At 34.5% G+C, this 15,969-nt stretch overlaps 1 protein-coding gene across 2 annotated transcripts in view; it reads right to left on the reverse strand.

Annotated features, from left to right (window-relative positions):
- Nucleotides 1-15,969, reverse strand: part of Non2 (upstream activation factor subunit spp27 homolog Non2) — a 545,408-nt gene that overhangs the window by 115,305 nt on the left and 414,134 nt on the right. The window contains exon 8 of one of the 2 annotated variants that reach the window (XM_090392283.1): nt 8,478-8,537. The exons of the other annotated variant lie outside the window; for it this stretch is intronic. Within the exon in view, the coding sequence (XP_090248409.1) occupies nt 8,478-8,537 (60 nt within the window). The remainder of the gene's footprint in view (nt 1-8,477; nt 8,538-15,969) is intronic. 2 annotated transcript variants of the gene reach the window in all.

Here is a 15,969-nt window from a genome sequence, read left to right on the forward strand (position 1 = left end):
AGATTAGTACACACTGTTTGTCCACCATAGACTATAATGGAAGTGTTATTGCTGATTCCAAAGCTATTGCAGATACTTTGGGAGAAACGTTTGCTAAAATCTCAGCAACAGCTTCATATTCTCCGGAATTTTTAATACTGAAAGAGCAGCAAGAGAAATGAAGACTTAAATGAAATGATAAAACACCCACCATCATCTTCTATGGATCTTCTTCTCTTATTATACAACAGAATACTTGCAGAGGAAGAGTTTCCAAATTCTTTGCATAAGTCAATTGCTATCCCAAAACCAGGAAAAGATTCAACACAAGCAAATAATTATCGACCCATTGCTCTGACCAGCTGTCTTTGTAAGATATTAGAGAAAATGGTTAATGCCAGACTTCTCTGGTATTTAGAAAGCAACAGTCTTCTCTCCAATACACAATGTGGTTTCCGTAGACATCGATCAACTTTAGACCATTTAGTTCGGTTAGAAACTTGTATAAGAGATGCATTTCTGAAGCGAGGACATCTTGTCTCAGTTTTTTTTTACATGGAAAAATCTTATGACACAGCCTGGAGATATTGCATATTAAAAGACCTCTATAACCTAGCTCTCAAAGGACACCTCCCTATATTTATTAAAAACTTTCTGTCCAGGCAAACTTTCCAAGTCAGAGTGGGAAGTACGCTATCTTGACCATATCATCAAGAACCAGGTGTTCCCCAAGGCTCTGTCTTAAGTGTAACCCTTTTTGCTATTAAAATTATTTCAGTCATTGAACAGCTTCCTCCCACTGTAGACAATGCTCAGTATGTTGATGACTTCACAATTTACTGTCACTCACGTAAAATGGGGGTAATTGAAAGACAACTTCAGCAAGCAATTGATCATGTCTCTCTGTGGACTCTTAATAATGGGTTTAGATTTTCAACAGAAAAAAGTGTCTGTGTACACTTCTGTTGAAAACGCACTCATCACCCAGATCCTGAACTAAGAATGGGACATACTGTTATTCCAGTAACTACAGAAACCAAGTTCTTGGGACCCCTCTTTGATGGAAAACTCACATTCCTAGCACACATGCGCCAACTAAGAGAAAAGTGCAAAAGAACTTTGAACTTCCTTCTCAATCTGTCCTCCTGAGTGGTTGTTGACAGAGCTTCATTGCTTCATCTTTATCATGCACATATACCTTCAAAGCTGGATTATGGGTCCCAAGTCTATGGTTTGGGCAAGACAGAGTAACCTACGATGGTTAAATTTCATCCATCATCAGGGTATACGGATAGCTACTGGTTCTTTTCGCACCTCACCTACTCAAAGTCTCTATGTTGAAGCAAATGAACCGGCTCTATCACTTCGATGGAAACAGTTGGCTCTTAATTATGCCCTAAAAATAAAATCTCTCCCAGATCACCCTACATGGAATAGTATCATCTCTCTGCATTGGGAAGCTCAATATCACACACATCAAACTGCTATACATTCTTTTGGTATGTGTAGTAAAGAAACTGTGCAAGCTGTTGGTATAAATGTTGACAACATTAGCTACACTAAACATAACAGTATTCCTCCATGGCAAGTTTGCACACCATCCTGCAACCTCTCAATTTGTCAGCTACAGAAATCTTATACCCCATCATCCATTTACCTGCAATTGTTTAATGCACATAGAGCAACACATGCTCATTTCTTACTCATCTATACTGATGGTTCAAGAACTAACACCTCTATTGGCTGTGCTACTGTGTTTCCTGACATTATTATCTCAAATCTTATCCCACCAGACTGCAATAATTATACAGCAGAGTTACATGCCATTCAGCTTGCACTTGTGAATATAAAAGAAAGCTGCTACCAAAAGTGTATAATTTATACAGACTTATTGAGTTCTTTACAGGCTATCTCCGCTTCTGTGTATAATCCTCATCCAGTGCTTTATGAAGTGCTATACCTGCTTCACAAAATTAAAATCCTTAATTTCGATGTTGAGTTCCGCTGGATTCCCAGCCACATCGGAATCAAAGGAAATGAGGCTGCAGATGCAGCTGCTAAATCAGCCCATACATTTTCCACATACTATTTGACAGTTCCATATACAGACTACAGACAACTTATAAGATCAAAGCTAATTGCTCAGTGGGAGTTAACATGGCAAGAAGCATCAACAAACAAATTATATAATATTAAACCTGAAATTAAACACTGGCATTCTAATCAATGTACAAAGAGAAGGGAGGAGGTTGTCCTTGCTAGGCTCTGCATAGGTCACAGTCACCTTAAGCATTTTCATTTACTTAGAGCTGATGACCCTCCCATATGTGAAAAATGCAAGAGACATCTCTCTATTCATCATATTCTGGTAGATTGTCAAAAATTTACATGAGAGAGGAATGAAATTTTCACCTATCTAACCAAGCCACATACAATCAGCGAAATGCTAGCAGACTCAGGCAAATTGCATGATGTTTTTAATTTTTTAGAAAGAATTAATTTGTAGAAACACATTTGACCATAAATTTGTTTATATATAAATACTTTTTTGCTTAACTTAACTGACCAATTATGTATTACCATAGGCCTTGATCTTGTACATTTGTATCATCCTGCTGTAATTTTGTTACTATGTAAATACCATAATGATAAACTTAAATTTTATGCTGTATAATAATTTCTTTTTGACTCTTTAAGTATTAGTATAATAATATATATTGTCATCTTACTAGATGTAGACACTGCTTTCCATGTGCCTTGTTTTGTATATACATATGTTAATCTATAGTTATCTATTTATGTGCTGCTGAAATCTCTGCAGTAATTTTGTTTATACATAGTTTGTGTATGCATCTTATTTACTACTTTATTTTTTGAATAATCATTTAGTGCTATAGGACATCTTACCTATTTGTGTACTTTCTAGTAATTCTGTTTATATGTATTGCTAAATTCTGTTTATACTGCATTGCTAAATTTAATTTTCATCCATGCATATTGTATAATAATCCCTTTTTGCCTATTTTTGTACTGCTATAAAGGCATATATTATGTATTAACTTATATTGTTAACTATTTTTGCACTACTGCAATAACCTCTAACCTTCTGTGTTGCTGTGCCCTCTGCAGCAGTTCTGTTTACCTAGAGATGTTGCTTTGTGAAACTAGATTGTTGTAGAGACATATTGTTTACAATATGTCTGTAAATGTACTGTAAATGCTAATGTTGTAACCTTTAGTATGGCACAGTATGACCTTTGTAGTTTTTGGGCCAAATAAACTATAAACCAAGCAACCAACTTATTGATCACACTTCATCTTATATGAAAAATTTCACCTACTTCAAATCTTTAATCTGAAATTAAGTTTTATATAGTACTGATATTATTACTATGATGTGATGCTTCCTAGGAGCTCAAAGATTCATCGAGAGAGTGCACCTACTCTACAGCTCCCCATCTCCATCACATTATCTACACCAATGCCATCTACTTCCCATTACCACCAGTATTTTCATAGATAAAGACAAACATCCATGCCAACGGAGGGATTCGAACTCTTAAGCTGTTTGGCTGGAGAGTGGATACGCTAACCACTCGGAAGTAAAAATTAATTTTACTCATAATGTCATGTGTTTCTTCAATTTTTGAAGAACTTTTGTCGCCCAGGGTGGTTCCTGAGTTTGCTGCCTCTGTCAATACACACCAAAAAACTACAAAAAGTCAAAACGATGTATAAGGAAATAAATTAAAACACTATGTTTATGTTTATTTTAGTTGCAAGTATAGTTGTTAAAAACTAATTATTAAGTAATAAAAATTACTAAGTTATCATAAATAAAAGAATTGTCGAAATATAAAATTATGTCTCACGTGAAAAGTGCAGTGGCATAGCTTGGGGGTGGACCTCCCCCCAAGCTATGCCACTGCATCCATACTAGTTACTTTGCTTGGAAGAAGGCCATTTATGAATAGATAGAAAGTACTGCTTTGGGCTTTCCTTTCCCAATACTATTTTTATATGGAACACTTCAACAAAACGTGCTCTTGATACCACTACTATCGCTCTCAAAACCTTCTATCTGGCTAAGATACACTTATGATATAAACAACAAATGACACAATAACAACCATAATTAACTTTAATGAAAGTATGGATATTTCATACTGAAAATAACAGTATATCATCAGTGTGTAGAAACTAGAAACAAACAAATCAAAGAACAGGAATACAAGGTACATATGACAATCGGTTTACTGATTAAAAATGGTTGCTGCAAGCTAGAAGTTACTATATTAATAAATAATAATAAAATTATTTTTACATAAAATGAGACTCTCCCAAACTTTTGGGGGAGAGAGAGAGAGACAATCATTCAGTTTCAGCTTAGACTGATGTAAAAGGGCTTTGCAACGTTCTTTGAAAAGGTGTTCATATTTAAAACTGCTTCTATGGAGAGGACAAGCTTCATTATATGGGATACTGTGTTTATGTCATTACTATGCTGTGCCAGACCAGACTTTTGATGTTTCACATATTCGATGTAATAGTGATGTTCGTTAAATCTGTTTTCCACAGAATGGCCCATTTGCCCAAAGTATGTTAAATTATATTCACGAGGAATTTGGTAAGCACCAGGTAGCAATAGAGGTGACAGTTTGTCTTTCGTAGAATGGCAACAGATGAGGAATTTTGTTGACAGGAAAATTATTATTATTATTATTATTATAAAAACCTCCATGGAGTCAAAGACTCATCGTGGGAGGTCCACTGTTATACACACAGTTTATCATACTGTGCCTTAAATATATTCAACTGTCTCTGCACACACCAAATATGTGGGAATAAGATGATACTTCTTCAAAATTCTACCAGTAGGATTCAGAGATACCCAGAAATATAAGGGATTGGAACCCTAAAGTCAGCTGAACAATCCTTGGGTGTTGGAATAGAGGAGTCAATTATGTGCTGATTGAAAGAGGGTGGTAACCATTTAATTCCATTAAAGTTTTGATAGTGAGAAATTCTTGTTGTAAGTTTGAGGGAGAGGAGATACATTATGTGCTCTATTAATTAATGACTTGGAAACACCAATTTTATTGATGATTCATGGTGAGCAGACTTTTTATAAATGTATCTGCCAGTAAAGGTAGGTTTTTGATAAACATATTGGACAATATAGATCATTTTTCAAGAATTCCATAAATTTTCTCAAAAAAAATCAAGAATATTCCAGTACAAGAGTTGGATTTGTTAGTCAGCTTCAACACTGTTTCTCTTTTTAACAACATTCTGTTATCTGACGCTATTAGTTTACTGTATGATGATTTCCCTCCTGATGTGAAGATTTTTGAATTTGTTATTCAAGATATCAGAATATTTCAGCTGGAAAAACAAGATCTATACACAAGTTGAAGGCATTGATATGCGTAGCCCCATCTCCACATTCGGCAAACACTTTTTTTAACCATGTTCTCATCCATTCATCCCCAATCCTCTCTTTGGTTCATTAAGTCGATGATGTTTTTGCAGTTTGGCCTCAATCTTAAAATGAACTTAACGTTTTCCTACATTGGTTCAATAGCCTTGATCCATGCATTCAATTCACCATGGAAAATGAAAATTGACAGTAGTTTACCATTCTTGGACATCCTTGTTTGCACAGCTTCTGGCAAGCACTTTGTCAAGCAGTGTTTATCAAAAACATACGCTTACCGCCATCACGGCACTAAAAAATTTGGTGTTATCTGTTATTCAAATTTTTAATGAATAGAGCACATAATATATGCTCCTCCCCAAGCTTACAACAAGAATTTCTCACTATCAAAACTTTAATGGAATTAAATGGTTACAGCCCTCATCAAATCCAAGTTCCAACAAGGATTCTGCATTAGACCACAGGATTCGAATCCCTTATATTTCTGGTATCTCTGAACCTAGTAGAATTTTGAAGAAGTATCACCTTATTCCCACATATTTTCCTATCAATGAAATAATTTCTCATCTGTCACTATCACCTCTATTGTTAGCTGTGTTTACCAGATTCCTTGTGAATGTAATTTGACATACTTAACACTCTGATGTTAAGTATGCTATTTATACTGTTTATATTTCATACTGTTATTTTCAGTATGAAATATCTACACTTTCATTAAAGTTAATTACCGTGGTTATCATGTAATTTGTTCTTTATAGTTATGCCACAGGTACCTTTAAAGATTACACTTATGAGGTGGTCTGCATTTGGGTACATGGATCAGATACATTAGACCAGTGTTTCCCAATCTTTTTAGTCATGACCCCCTTTTATAATAGCCAAGTAACCTGCGACCCTCACCATATTTGCATAAAAAGGCATTTTAATAAGGAAAAGAAAAAAACACATTAAAAATAGATTTTTCAGAATATAATTGTAACTTAATATTTAATTAATCTAACATTTAATGAAATGGTTGTAATTGCATCTGGGTAACCAGTTTCAAAATTCGCAGCTGAGTGTTTGTTAAAGCCAACCTCATGTCATCCTCAACATTCAGTCTATTTCTTGCCTTTGTTTTGATATGAGGAAGTGTTCATAATCCACCCTCACAGAGATATGTAGAGGTAAATGGAAGTAAAACTCGAAAGGCAAGCATGGTCAAGTGTTAAGAGAGCAACTCACCTCTATTTGATGGTTCATATTTGATAGTCTGTTATTCAAACATTGAAACACAGATTAAAAATGAATTTTGCATCATAGTGAATATTTTTTTTTCAGCTTACTATTTGTAACACAGAATTTTATTCTAATGATAACGCTGCATTTGTATATTTTATTTTTAGGGAATGAAGCAATGTACACTGCAGCAGAAATTTGAAAAATATATTAAAATCCTGCAATAACAAATAATTAAACTTTTAATATGTATGAACACAGCAGGCCTTTGATATTTTTTAAGTATCTGCCACAGTAGACCTTAAGTCACTTCCCTTCATTTATCAAAAATCAGTACCACTAGTAGAATATTGCAGTGTAGTTATTCAAAATAAATAAATGTTGAAACCTTTCATAATGAAATTATCTATAAAAATAACTGCAGCTAAAAATAACCACTGTGATCCCCTCCCCTCCCCCCCAAAAAAAAACACTTTGCGATACCCTCAGGGGTCAAGACCCATAATTCACTATAGCAAAAAAGAAAATAACACTAATCTATCATTTCTAGACACTAATGACGCATCTCCCCAATGGTATTCTTTCAGTTTACACACACCTGCCCAGATCAGTAGATGTGATCACAAACTTTTCTATCATCTCCCAGTGAACTATATGGTAACATAAAAACCCTTGTTAGCAGAGCCACCAACCTGCCATTCAACCAGAATTCCTTAAAAAAAGCAGAACTCTCCTTTATTTGCAATACGTTCCTTTCCAATGCCTACAATGGAAAATAAATATATAAATTTGAAAAAGAATTGTTCCTTCCATTACCCATCATCCCTCTCAACAGGCATATTATAGTAATGCTATTACTATTCCCTATATCCAGGTTACCTCAGAAAAAATACCCTGAACTTTAAAGAAATATAATCTCTGCACTGCTTTCTAACGTCATATGAAGCTATCTAGACTTATCTGCTCTTATAATGATTAACTCTCTCTTCCCTTTCAGGTGTGTTTATTCTTGCGACTTGTTATATTATGGTCAAACTGGAAGATCTGCCAATATAAGCCTTGAAGAACACAAGGAATATATCTGCCACCATGTGTTGGAGAACTTCCATAGATGAGGAAAACAAAAAATACACTTCACAATGACAAATACAAGCTTGAAAGACATTTTTTTTTTTGCAGCAAATTATGGATGCATGAAACTCCCCAAGTTGATGGAAACAGTAATTCATAGAATTCTAGTGCCACAGTCAAGGCTAGCTACCAACAACCTTAGAAAGTGCCACTCACAGGACTTGAGACTTCTAGTTTACATACTGTTTGTGTATATAATTATGATGTCTCTATGAGAGAAAAAACACTGCAACTACTAAACCCTGAGTTTAATTATTTCACTGAACTGTTTTAATTCTATTAATATACCTGATTGATAGCAAAAATGAGCTTAAACCAGCACCCAAAGTGGAGTTGGACACTGCATGGCCATGAATGATTTTGTGAAGAGATGAGAATCGCTTTCGCTTGAATGGAGCTGTGAATACCCACATGCAATCCAACAAATTCCTCTTGCTAGCAGTGCATTTCAATAGCACTCATACTTTCATTTCTTTTATGGCATATATCATAACTTCAGAAATAAAACTTTGATCATACACCGCTTTACACTAAACTCTAACAGAGATAGGCAAGGGAACAAAACTTGAAACATTTCATGTCTATTTGCACAGTATTTTTTCAGACAACACTACTGCCAAATGCCCCTTGTGCCTAACTGCTTTTAATGAAACTGTTTATTTTCCACACAAGTAAATGCAAAAATGCAACGAAACATTGGTATATTACTTACAAACAGCTCTCTCTCACGGACAACTTCCCACATCTTCTTTACAACATCATGCCTTGCCATCTAAAAAAAAAAAAAGCATAAATAACAACTTTTTTATAATTCAGATTATATGAGACTAACAGAGTAAATTAAAGAACATGCAGTAATGTTGTGATGAAAGTAGGATGGTTAGCTGAAGTAATTGGAAAGTATGAGCACAAATATTTACCCTTAATGCAAAGCACATCTCCTGGAGGAGATGTATGATGCTATGTATTAAAGGCAAGGGGGAGACCTCAATAAAGGTCGAAACCGGTCTGGGTAGTGGCCCCTTGCTTTTAATATATATCATCATACATCTCCTCCAGGAGATGTGCTATGCATTAAGGGTAAATATTAAGAATAGTGATCAGAGCTTATTCCACCTTTACCACGAGTTGCCTTGACTTGCACTATGTGCAGGGTCAGCTAGACTTGCAACACTTACAGGCACAAACTTGACTGACTTGTCTGTTTGCTTACTTGGGAAATGGAGTAAAAAACAAGGTTTATATTTAAAACAGCTTGGTATCTTTAACATATATTATACCCAAGGTAAAAAACTTTCTACAGCTAATTTAGTGTTACGACTAATTTCTCTCTTATTCCATATAAATTTATTCAGTTGACTTCCTACCACACCAGCTTTGTTGATTCTGTTGTCTATTTCCATATTTAATTTGCCATCTTCACTAAAAATCATGCCTAAGTAGCTGAATTGTTTTACTTGTTCTACAGGTTCTCCATTCACACTGCATTGATATTTTCAATGTTTCTGCCTATTTCCATTGTCTTTGTCTTTTTAATGCTGACCTTCATACCATATCTATCACAACAGTTGTTCAATTTAGTCAGGGAATCTTACAGACTTGTAACGGCTTTATTTAGAAGTATAACATCGTCTGTAGAAAGCAAAGATTAACATCTCCAATTTTTATATCAGGTTTAATACCACTTTCCTTCATAATGTGATCCATATATATAACGAATAACAGAGGAGATAATGTACATCCTTGTCTGACACCAGATTTATCATTAAACCACCTTCCTCCATTTCTAACTGCTGACTTACAACTCAAATAAAGACTAAGCATTGATTGATATAATGCCGCATTATACCATATAACTGTAGTGTTTTGAATAGCTTTACTCTTGGCACCTTGTCATGGGCTTTTTCCAGATCTACAAAACTTAAATACAGATCTTTGTTATATTCCCATGATTTCTCAATTACCTGTCGTAAAGTGAAAATCTGATCCTGACAGCCTCTATTTGGCATGAATCCAGCTTTTTCTTCACCAAGCTTCTCTTTCACAATCCTTCTCAACCCGTTTCTCAAATATACTTGTATATATCCTTTCTTTTAGGCTTGCAAGGTGATCCGAATGCATTTTTGAAAATTATGGAGACAACTACTGTGCTTGAATAAAAACTTTAGTTTAATATAACTCATTTTTTCTTGAATAATATTTGTGTATTTTAGTCTACAGTACACATCTTTTAACAACTGCTAATTTCCCACTAAAACACAGTTAATTCTGTTTATATATTTTTGATCAAGTCAATACAGTCAATCAAGCCTCTTGCCAGTCACTGCACAAGAATTATTAAGTCTAAAATTTAACTTGTTCTAAGTTAAATATTATTCAATTTAGAACAGGTTGAATAATATTCAACCTGTTCTAAGTTGAATATTATTGCTCTGCCACTTTCATTCAAGAGTTACGTCGCCACTCCGCGGAATATTTGTTATGAGCCTTGTATATGGCCTATTAGTGTGTTTTCCTGTGACCTGGGATCCAAAGCTCCCTTGGAGCTTTGGATCTCTAACAAATTTCTTTGTTCTACGCCAGTTAGAGTCACCCTTTGTATGCGGTGGGCCCTACCTGAATCCTACGTTTATCTTACTCGACCCAAGTCTGGTAGAACGGTGTACAGATTCAGGGATTTTGTAGTCGTGCCCTCTCCTAGCCTTACTAAATTTATTTTAGATACTCGTCCCCTTTTTTCACAGTTCGTCTTTTGGTGAGTGGCAATGTCGTTCTCAAACACAATTCAGTGACCAGGATTTTACAAGAAACACAAAATTTAATTTTAACAAGATTAGGATACATAGAACATAAATAATTTTATCAGTTAATTGTTATTTCGAAATTTTAATGCTCTACATGGTAATACATGACAATTTCAAACAGGACAAGATTGCTATTTTCTAAGAATGTTATAGATATAAGCATATATTATTAATTATCTGAACATGGATCTCTGGAGAGATCGCTAAAGTGACACAGATATGCACGATGCGAAGATCACATGACATGGGTCTTTGGACTACCAGTCCAAAGTCTCTATAAGTTCCAATATCGACAAATAGTCTCAGCTTCCTTTGCTAATGAAAGGTCTTAGCTGCTTCCTCCTTTAACATATTTTAGATACAGCAAAATTTTACATTACCATTTGATGCAGCATATAGTAACACTTCATCACCACGTGAAAACCCTGGTTGGACTTTACTCACGTTGTGGAGCACTCTCCTTTTTGGATCAATGTGCACTGGATCTTTGATATCGGTGGGAATTTTTCAGCATGCATCTCCAGGACTTATGAACCCTTCTAGAAGGACATCACGGTTGGGGTTCCACTTGGTCCCGAGCTTCTTTGTCGGACTTCATCCAACCGTCTGCACTCGCACCCCTTTGTTCTACCGCAGACGCTTCCTGTCCTCTGTGCTTCGATCGCATTCCTTTCTTTTCCTCCTTCCTGCTTCACGTTCCTTCCACTCTTTTTTTTTTTTTTTCGATCACCCTACTCCTATTGTACTGCAGCTTTCAGTCACGGTCATTTCAATGACGTTGCACTTGAACGTGTGACAGAGCTCCTCACAGAGAACTGTCCACGTTTGTCTTTTTTCGCGAACCTTGCTTGTAAGGATCACTAATGAGTTTGCCAAGGTCATGGCAAACTCATTAGTGATGATAAGATAAGGTCATGACCTCAAGGCTCTTAGTCACCACTGAAGTATGCACTGTTTCACACAGCCTATTCTTGGGTTGGTCGTCAAATATGTTGCCTCACTACAAATTCATATATCCCTTTATATGAATATACTCTATATCCTTCATAAAAGGATATATCATTCATATATCCTTTTCCTTGACATATCACATACAACATAACCTACAGTGTTTTTCCCTCTTTGGGTAAAGAGATATGCGCTCATTTAATATTTACATGATACACTTTACCCAACCTTTTCCTTTTATTTATAGTACAATTTGCACCAGCAGTACAGGTAAATTTTGATTTAGGCTCTGTTCTTGTTGGATCCTGAATGAAAGTCTGTCTAGTAATGGCAAGCGTCATTCACGATCCAACAACAGCAATACTGATATTCAACATTCAAAAGAATAAAGATAAATAAGTTTAAAGCAAAAAATCTGATTAATAAGAATAATGATAAAAACTATGAACGACTTTGGGAACTGAAAAACTGCCCAAAAATTGACAAATCTATGTGATCTGCATAGCTATGTGCCATATAAGTGATCATTGGAAGCAATTTCAATTTACATATTTACCAGGATGTATGTGTTTTTTTTTATGTTTGGAATGGTACTTTTTTTCTGAATGGTGAATTTTTTTTCACCTGAATGTTGTCATTTTGGTTTTTTTTTAGGTGATTTTTGGTAGCAGCATTTCTGCAAATGCGTGCATCTTTTTATTTGTAGTGGTGGCATGTCTAATTTTTTTAAAGAAATGATCTGTTATCCTGTTTTTTTTTTATGTTTAATTTTTATTAAGGTGCCTGCATATTTGTGATTAGCAACTGGAATTTATTAATTTTTGAAGTGAACTTCATGTTACTAGTTCATGTTTTTTTTTTTTTCACACTTAACAGAGAAATTCCCCTGAATGTGAGAATTACCAAGAATTTCTCTATTAAGTTTTCCAAGTAAAATTTATGCTTGAAAAGAGGATGAGAAATATTGTGGAAGAGAAACTGTGAGAAGAACAAGCTGGACTTAGGCCAAATAGAGGTTGTCTGGATGAGATTTTCAGTTTATGACAGTCAGTTCAGAAATCATGCGAGTATGACAAGAATCTGTTTTGTAGATCTGGAAAAGGCATACAACAAGGTGTCCAGGGAAAAGTTTTTCAATAGTTATATGGGATAAATGAAACATTATACAGGATAATGGATAATGCATGTCTATATTTAAGTTGTAGGTCAGCAGTTACAAATTGAAGGAAATACAGGAATATGGTTTGATATAAAATCAGGTGTAAGACAAGGATGCACATTTTCGCCACTCTTATCATCAATAGGGAATACATTATGAAAGAAAGTGGCAATAAACCTGATATCAGAATTGGTGATATCAAACTTGGTTCTCTGCTTTATCAGAAGATGTTGTACTCCTAAACACATTCAGTGGAAATCTCCAGGAGTCTCTAACAAAGTTGACATGAAAATCAACAATAAAAAGATTAAAACAATGAAAATAGCCAGAAACATAGACAACTTCAGCTGCATTCTAAATGGAGTGCCTACTGAACAAGTAAAATATTTCAGCTATTTAGCAAGTTTTTAGTGAAGATGGCAAGTTAAATCTGGAAATAAAAAACAGAATAAGTAAAGGTCACTATCGAACACGAATCCGATAATCAACTATCCTTTTTTGGATATCTTAATAATTTGTAATCCCACAGGTCATGTTGAATTTTCAGTTTATCAGATGCCAATCTTTACTGGCGGATACATTCACTCATCCTTCCACCATCATTCATCACAAAAAATATTTATCAGCACAAGAGTCTTGTACCCAGGGCCCATGCAATCTGCTCTTCTGATCCCCTTTGGCTGTATGAACTGAATAAAATTAAAAGCAGTCTGATATATAATGGATACAACAAAACTATCATTCAAAAATGTATTGATAATTATCATCCTTCTACCAGACTACAATCCGATGTGAAAAGAATTTCAATATCCTCCCTTAAAGGAACCTCAGAACAGATAGCAAGGATTCATTGTAAATTCAATGTATACACCCTCTTCAAACTAGCTCAGAAACTGCCTTCCTTCTTACCATCAACGAAGGATGCATTACCACCTCTTTCCTTACTAGGTGTCTATGAAGTACCCTGTTCATGCCATCTTTTATAATTTGGACAGATTGGCCATTCTGCCTTGATTAGAATTGAAGTGCATGAAGAACATATTACATTTTTGGAATCTGACAAATCTGGCCTTACTTCTCATTCTGTTGACACTAGGCACAGATTTCTTTGGAGCCAGACAGAGCTTCTTCGCTCCAGCAAGTTCAAATTTGATCATCTTTTCTTTGAAACATGTGAAACACTAAGAAATTGTTCGAACCTAAACTGAACAGACTGAATGTCAATATCCTAGTTTTGGAAAGTATCATGGCTAACTGTTCATAATTTTTTTTTTTTGAATTAATAATTATTTAATTTAATTTATTTTTAATCTATGCAACTTACTACAGTATTCCTTTGAACTCTAATAGTGTATATCATAAACTTCAGCTGTGACTGAAACACAAGCTAATATAAGCACGATTTATGGCTCATTATTTTGATTCATCTTTTGAATATAGTTAATGGTCTATCTCCCTCCACATAACACTTGTTGAAATATATTGGAGTTTTGAATATCTAGAATTGATTGATAGTGTTTTGATGCATGCATTTCTGATATGGACATTTCTTATTTTGGCTGGTTTTGTTTCTGTAGTGGTAGTTATGTTGATTTCACAAACTTTAAAAAGTCAGGTGCTTTTCAGGACTGTAGGCTAGAAATGATTAGTTCTTGGTTCCCACATTTCTATTATTGGCTTTTTCCTATTTGTGGATGTTTCTGTTTCCATTGGAATGGTGATGATATGTTGATTTTATTGACTTTAAAGTATCAAGTGCTGAAGGCCAGAGGTCTTTGGTGCTCATGTTTCTGGTGTTAGTGCAGGTGTGTCAGGAGAGGTGTTATGTAGATCTCACTAACTTTAAAAGGTCAGGTAGCTTTTTTTTTGTGGGGTGCTGTCAGAGATGTATTTTAGTTCTTGGAAACAGTGTTTGTGGTGATTTAGTATTATTATTATTGTGTTATTTTGATATGCGTAGTGTTTTATATGTGTTAAATTTATTTTGTTATGCTTGTAATGTTATTTTTCCATAATTCCCATAATAAATTATGTGCAAATAATAGTTTGAAAAACTTGTCTTTATCATTTTTTTTTTTAATATCTGCATAACTCAACATTGTATCTTGCATTCTCTAAATTCTTAGAGAATGCAAGATACATTCTTGCATTCTCTAAGAATTTTAAGTTTTTTTTTGCACTTATCACTGGTGTTACTATTGTTAACGTTGATGGATTAGTGATATTTCTTTACTTGGACATTTTCCTTTTTCTTACACTGTTGATGCATGATCAAAGAATGTTTTGTTTCATCTCATTTTCACTACAGTACTACTAGCATGATACATCTTGCTAATGGTATACAATGAAACAAAAGAAATCTAACAGATAAATTTAATAATAAAAAATGTATGTTTTTCACAGGTCTCTCACAGATTTAAGGATTTTTTAATACAATGCAAAGAAAAGCACAATAATGTGAAGATTATGATGAATGGGATTATGGTAATATCCCACTACATAGCTATTTTTATTCTTTTTTACAATTGTACAGAAACTGCAAGGTCACTTGACAGATGCGAAAAATGGAGGAGCAGGTTGTAAATGATAAGAAGTAATATCCTATAGGCAAACATATTATTTCTAGACAAACAATAAGTAATTATATTTGAACATAACTCATTTTTATACTGCTCAGGGCTTACTGGAGATTTGAAATAAGTGGCCACCATTATACTCTTTTATTCTTTATAATGACAAATGAAGATGCCATAATCAACAAGAGTTAGTAAAATAAACAGAGAAGGAGCAAAATGGATGAACAGTGATGTCAGAGAAGCAGGTGAGAAAAGAAGTTGTTGTATATATATATAAAAGATAGACAAGATGCAGGAGTAATATAAAATGCAAAGTAGAAATGAGCAAACAATAAAGGAAGAGAATGTGCACTATGAAAGAAGGATTACCAGTCAGGCTAAAGAAAAATTGTGAAATACTATGGCTGGTTAGGGCAACTAAAAGCATGTTGTGGAATTATTCAGTGAGTACTGTTAGTGTATATTATACTTGAATGAATGATGCTGAGTGACATATACCATTCACACTATACATTTTAAGTGATATGACCAATATTTGAATGTATCTAAGATCTGGTGTTTAATGAGTTATCAAATGGGAAAGATCTCAAAAGTAAGGAATATTTATCCAGGAAATATGACACAGTTAAATATGCTGGATAAAGGAGATGCACTATGTATAATGATAATATTCTTGGAGTTAGCAGACACATTCACTTGACTTCTGTGTGACACGTC

The sequence above is a fragment of the Typopeltis vanoorti genome, chromosome 5 (genome assembly GCF_054136105.1).
Source record: "Typopeltis vanoorti isolate ZY-2024b chromosome 5, IOZ_Tvanoo_1.0, whole genome shotgun sequence".
NCBI classification, from domain to species: Eukaryota; Metazoa; Arthropoda; class Arachnida; order Uropygi; family Thelyphonidae; genus Typopeltis; species Typopeltis vanoorti.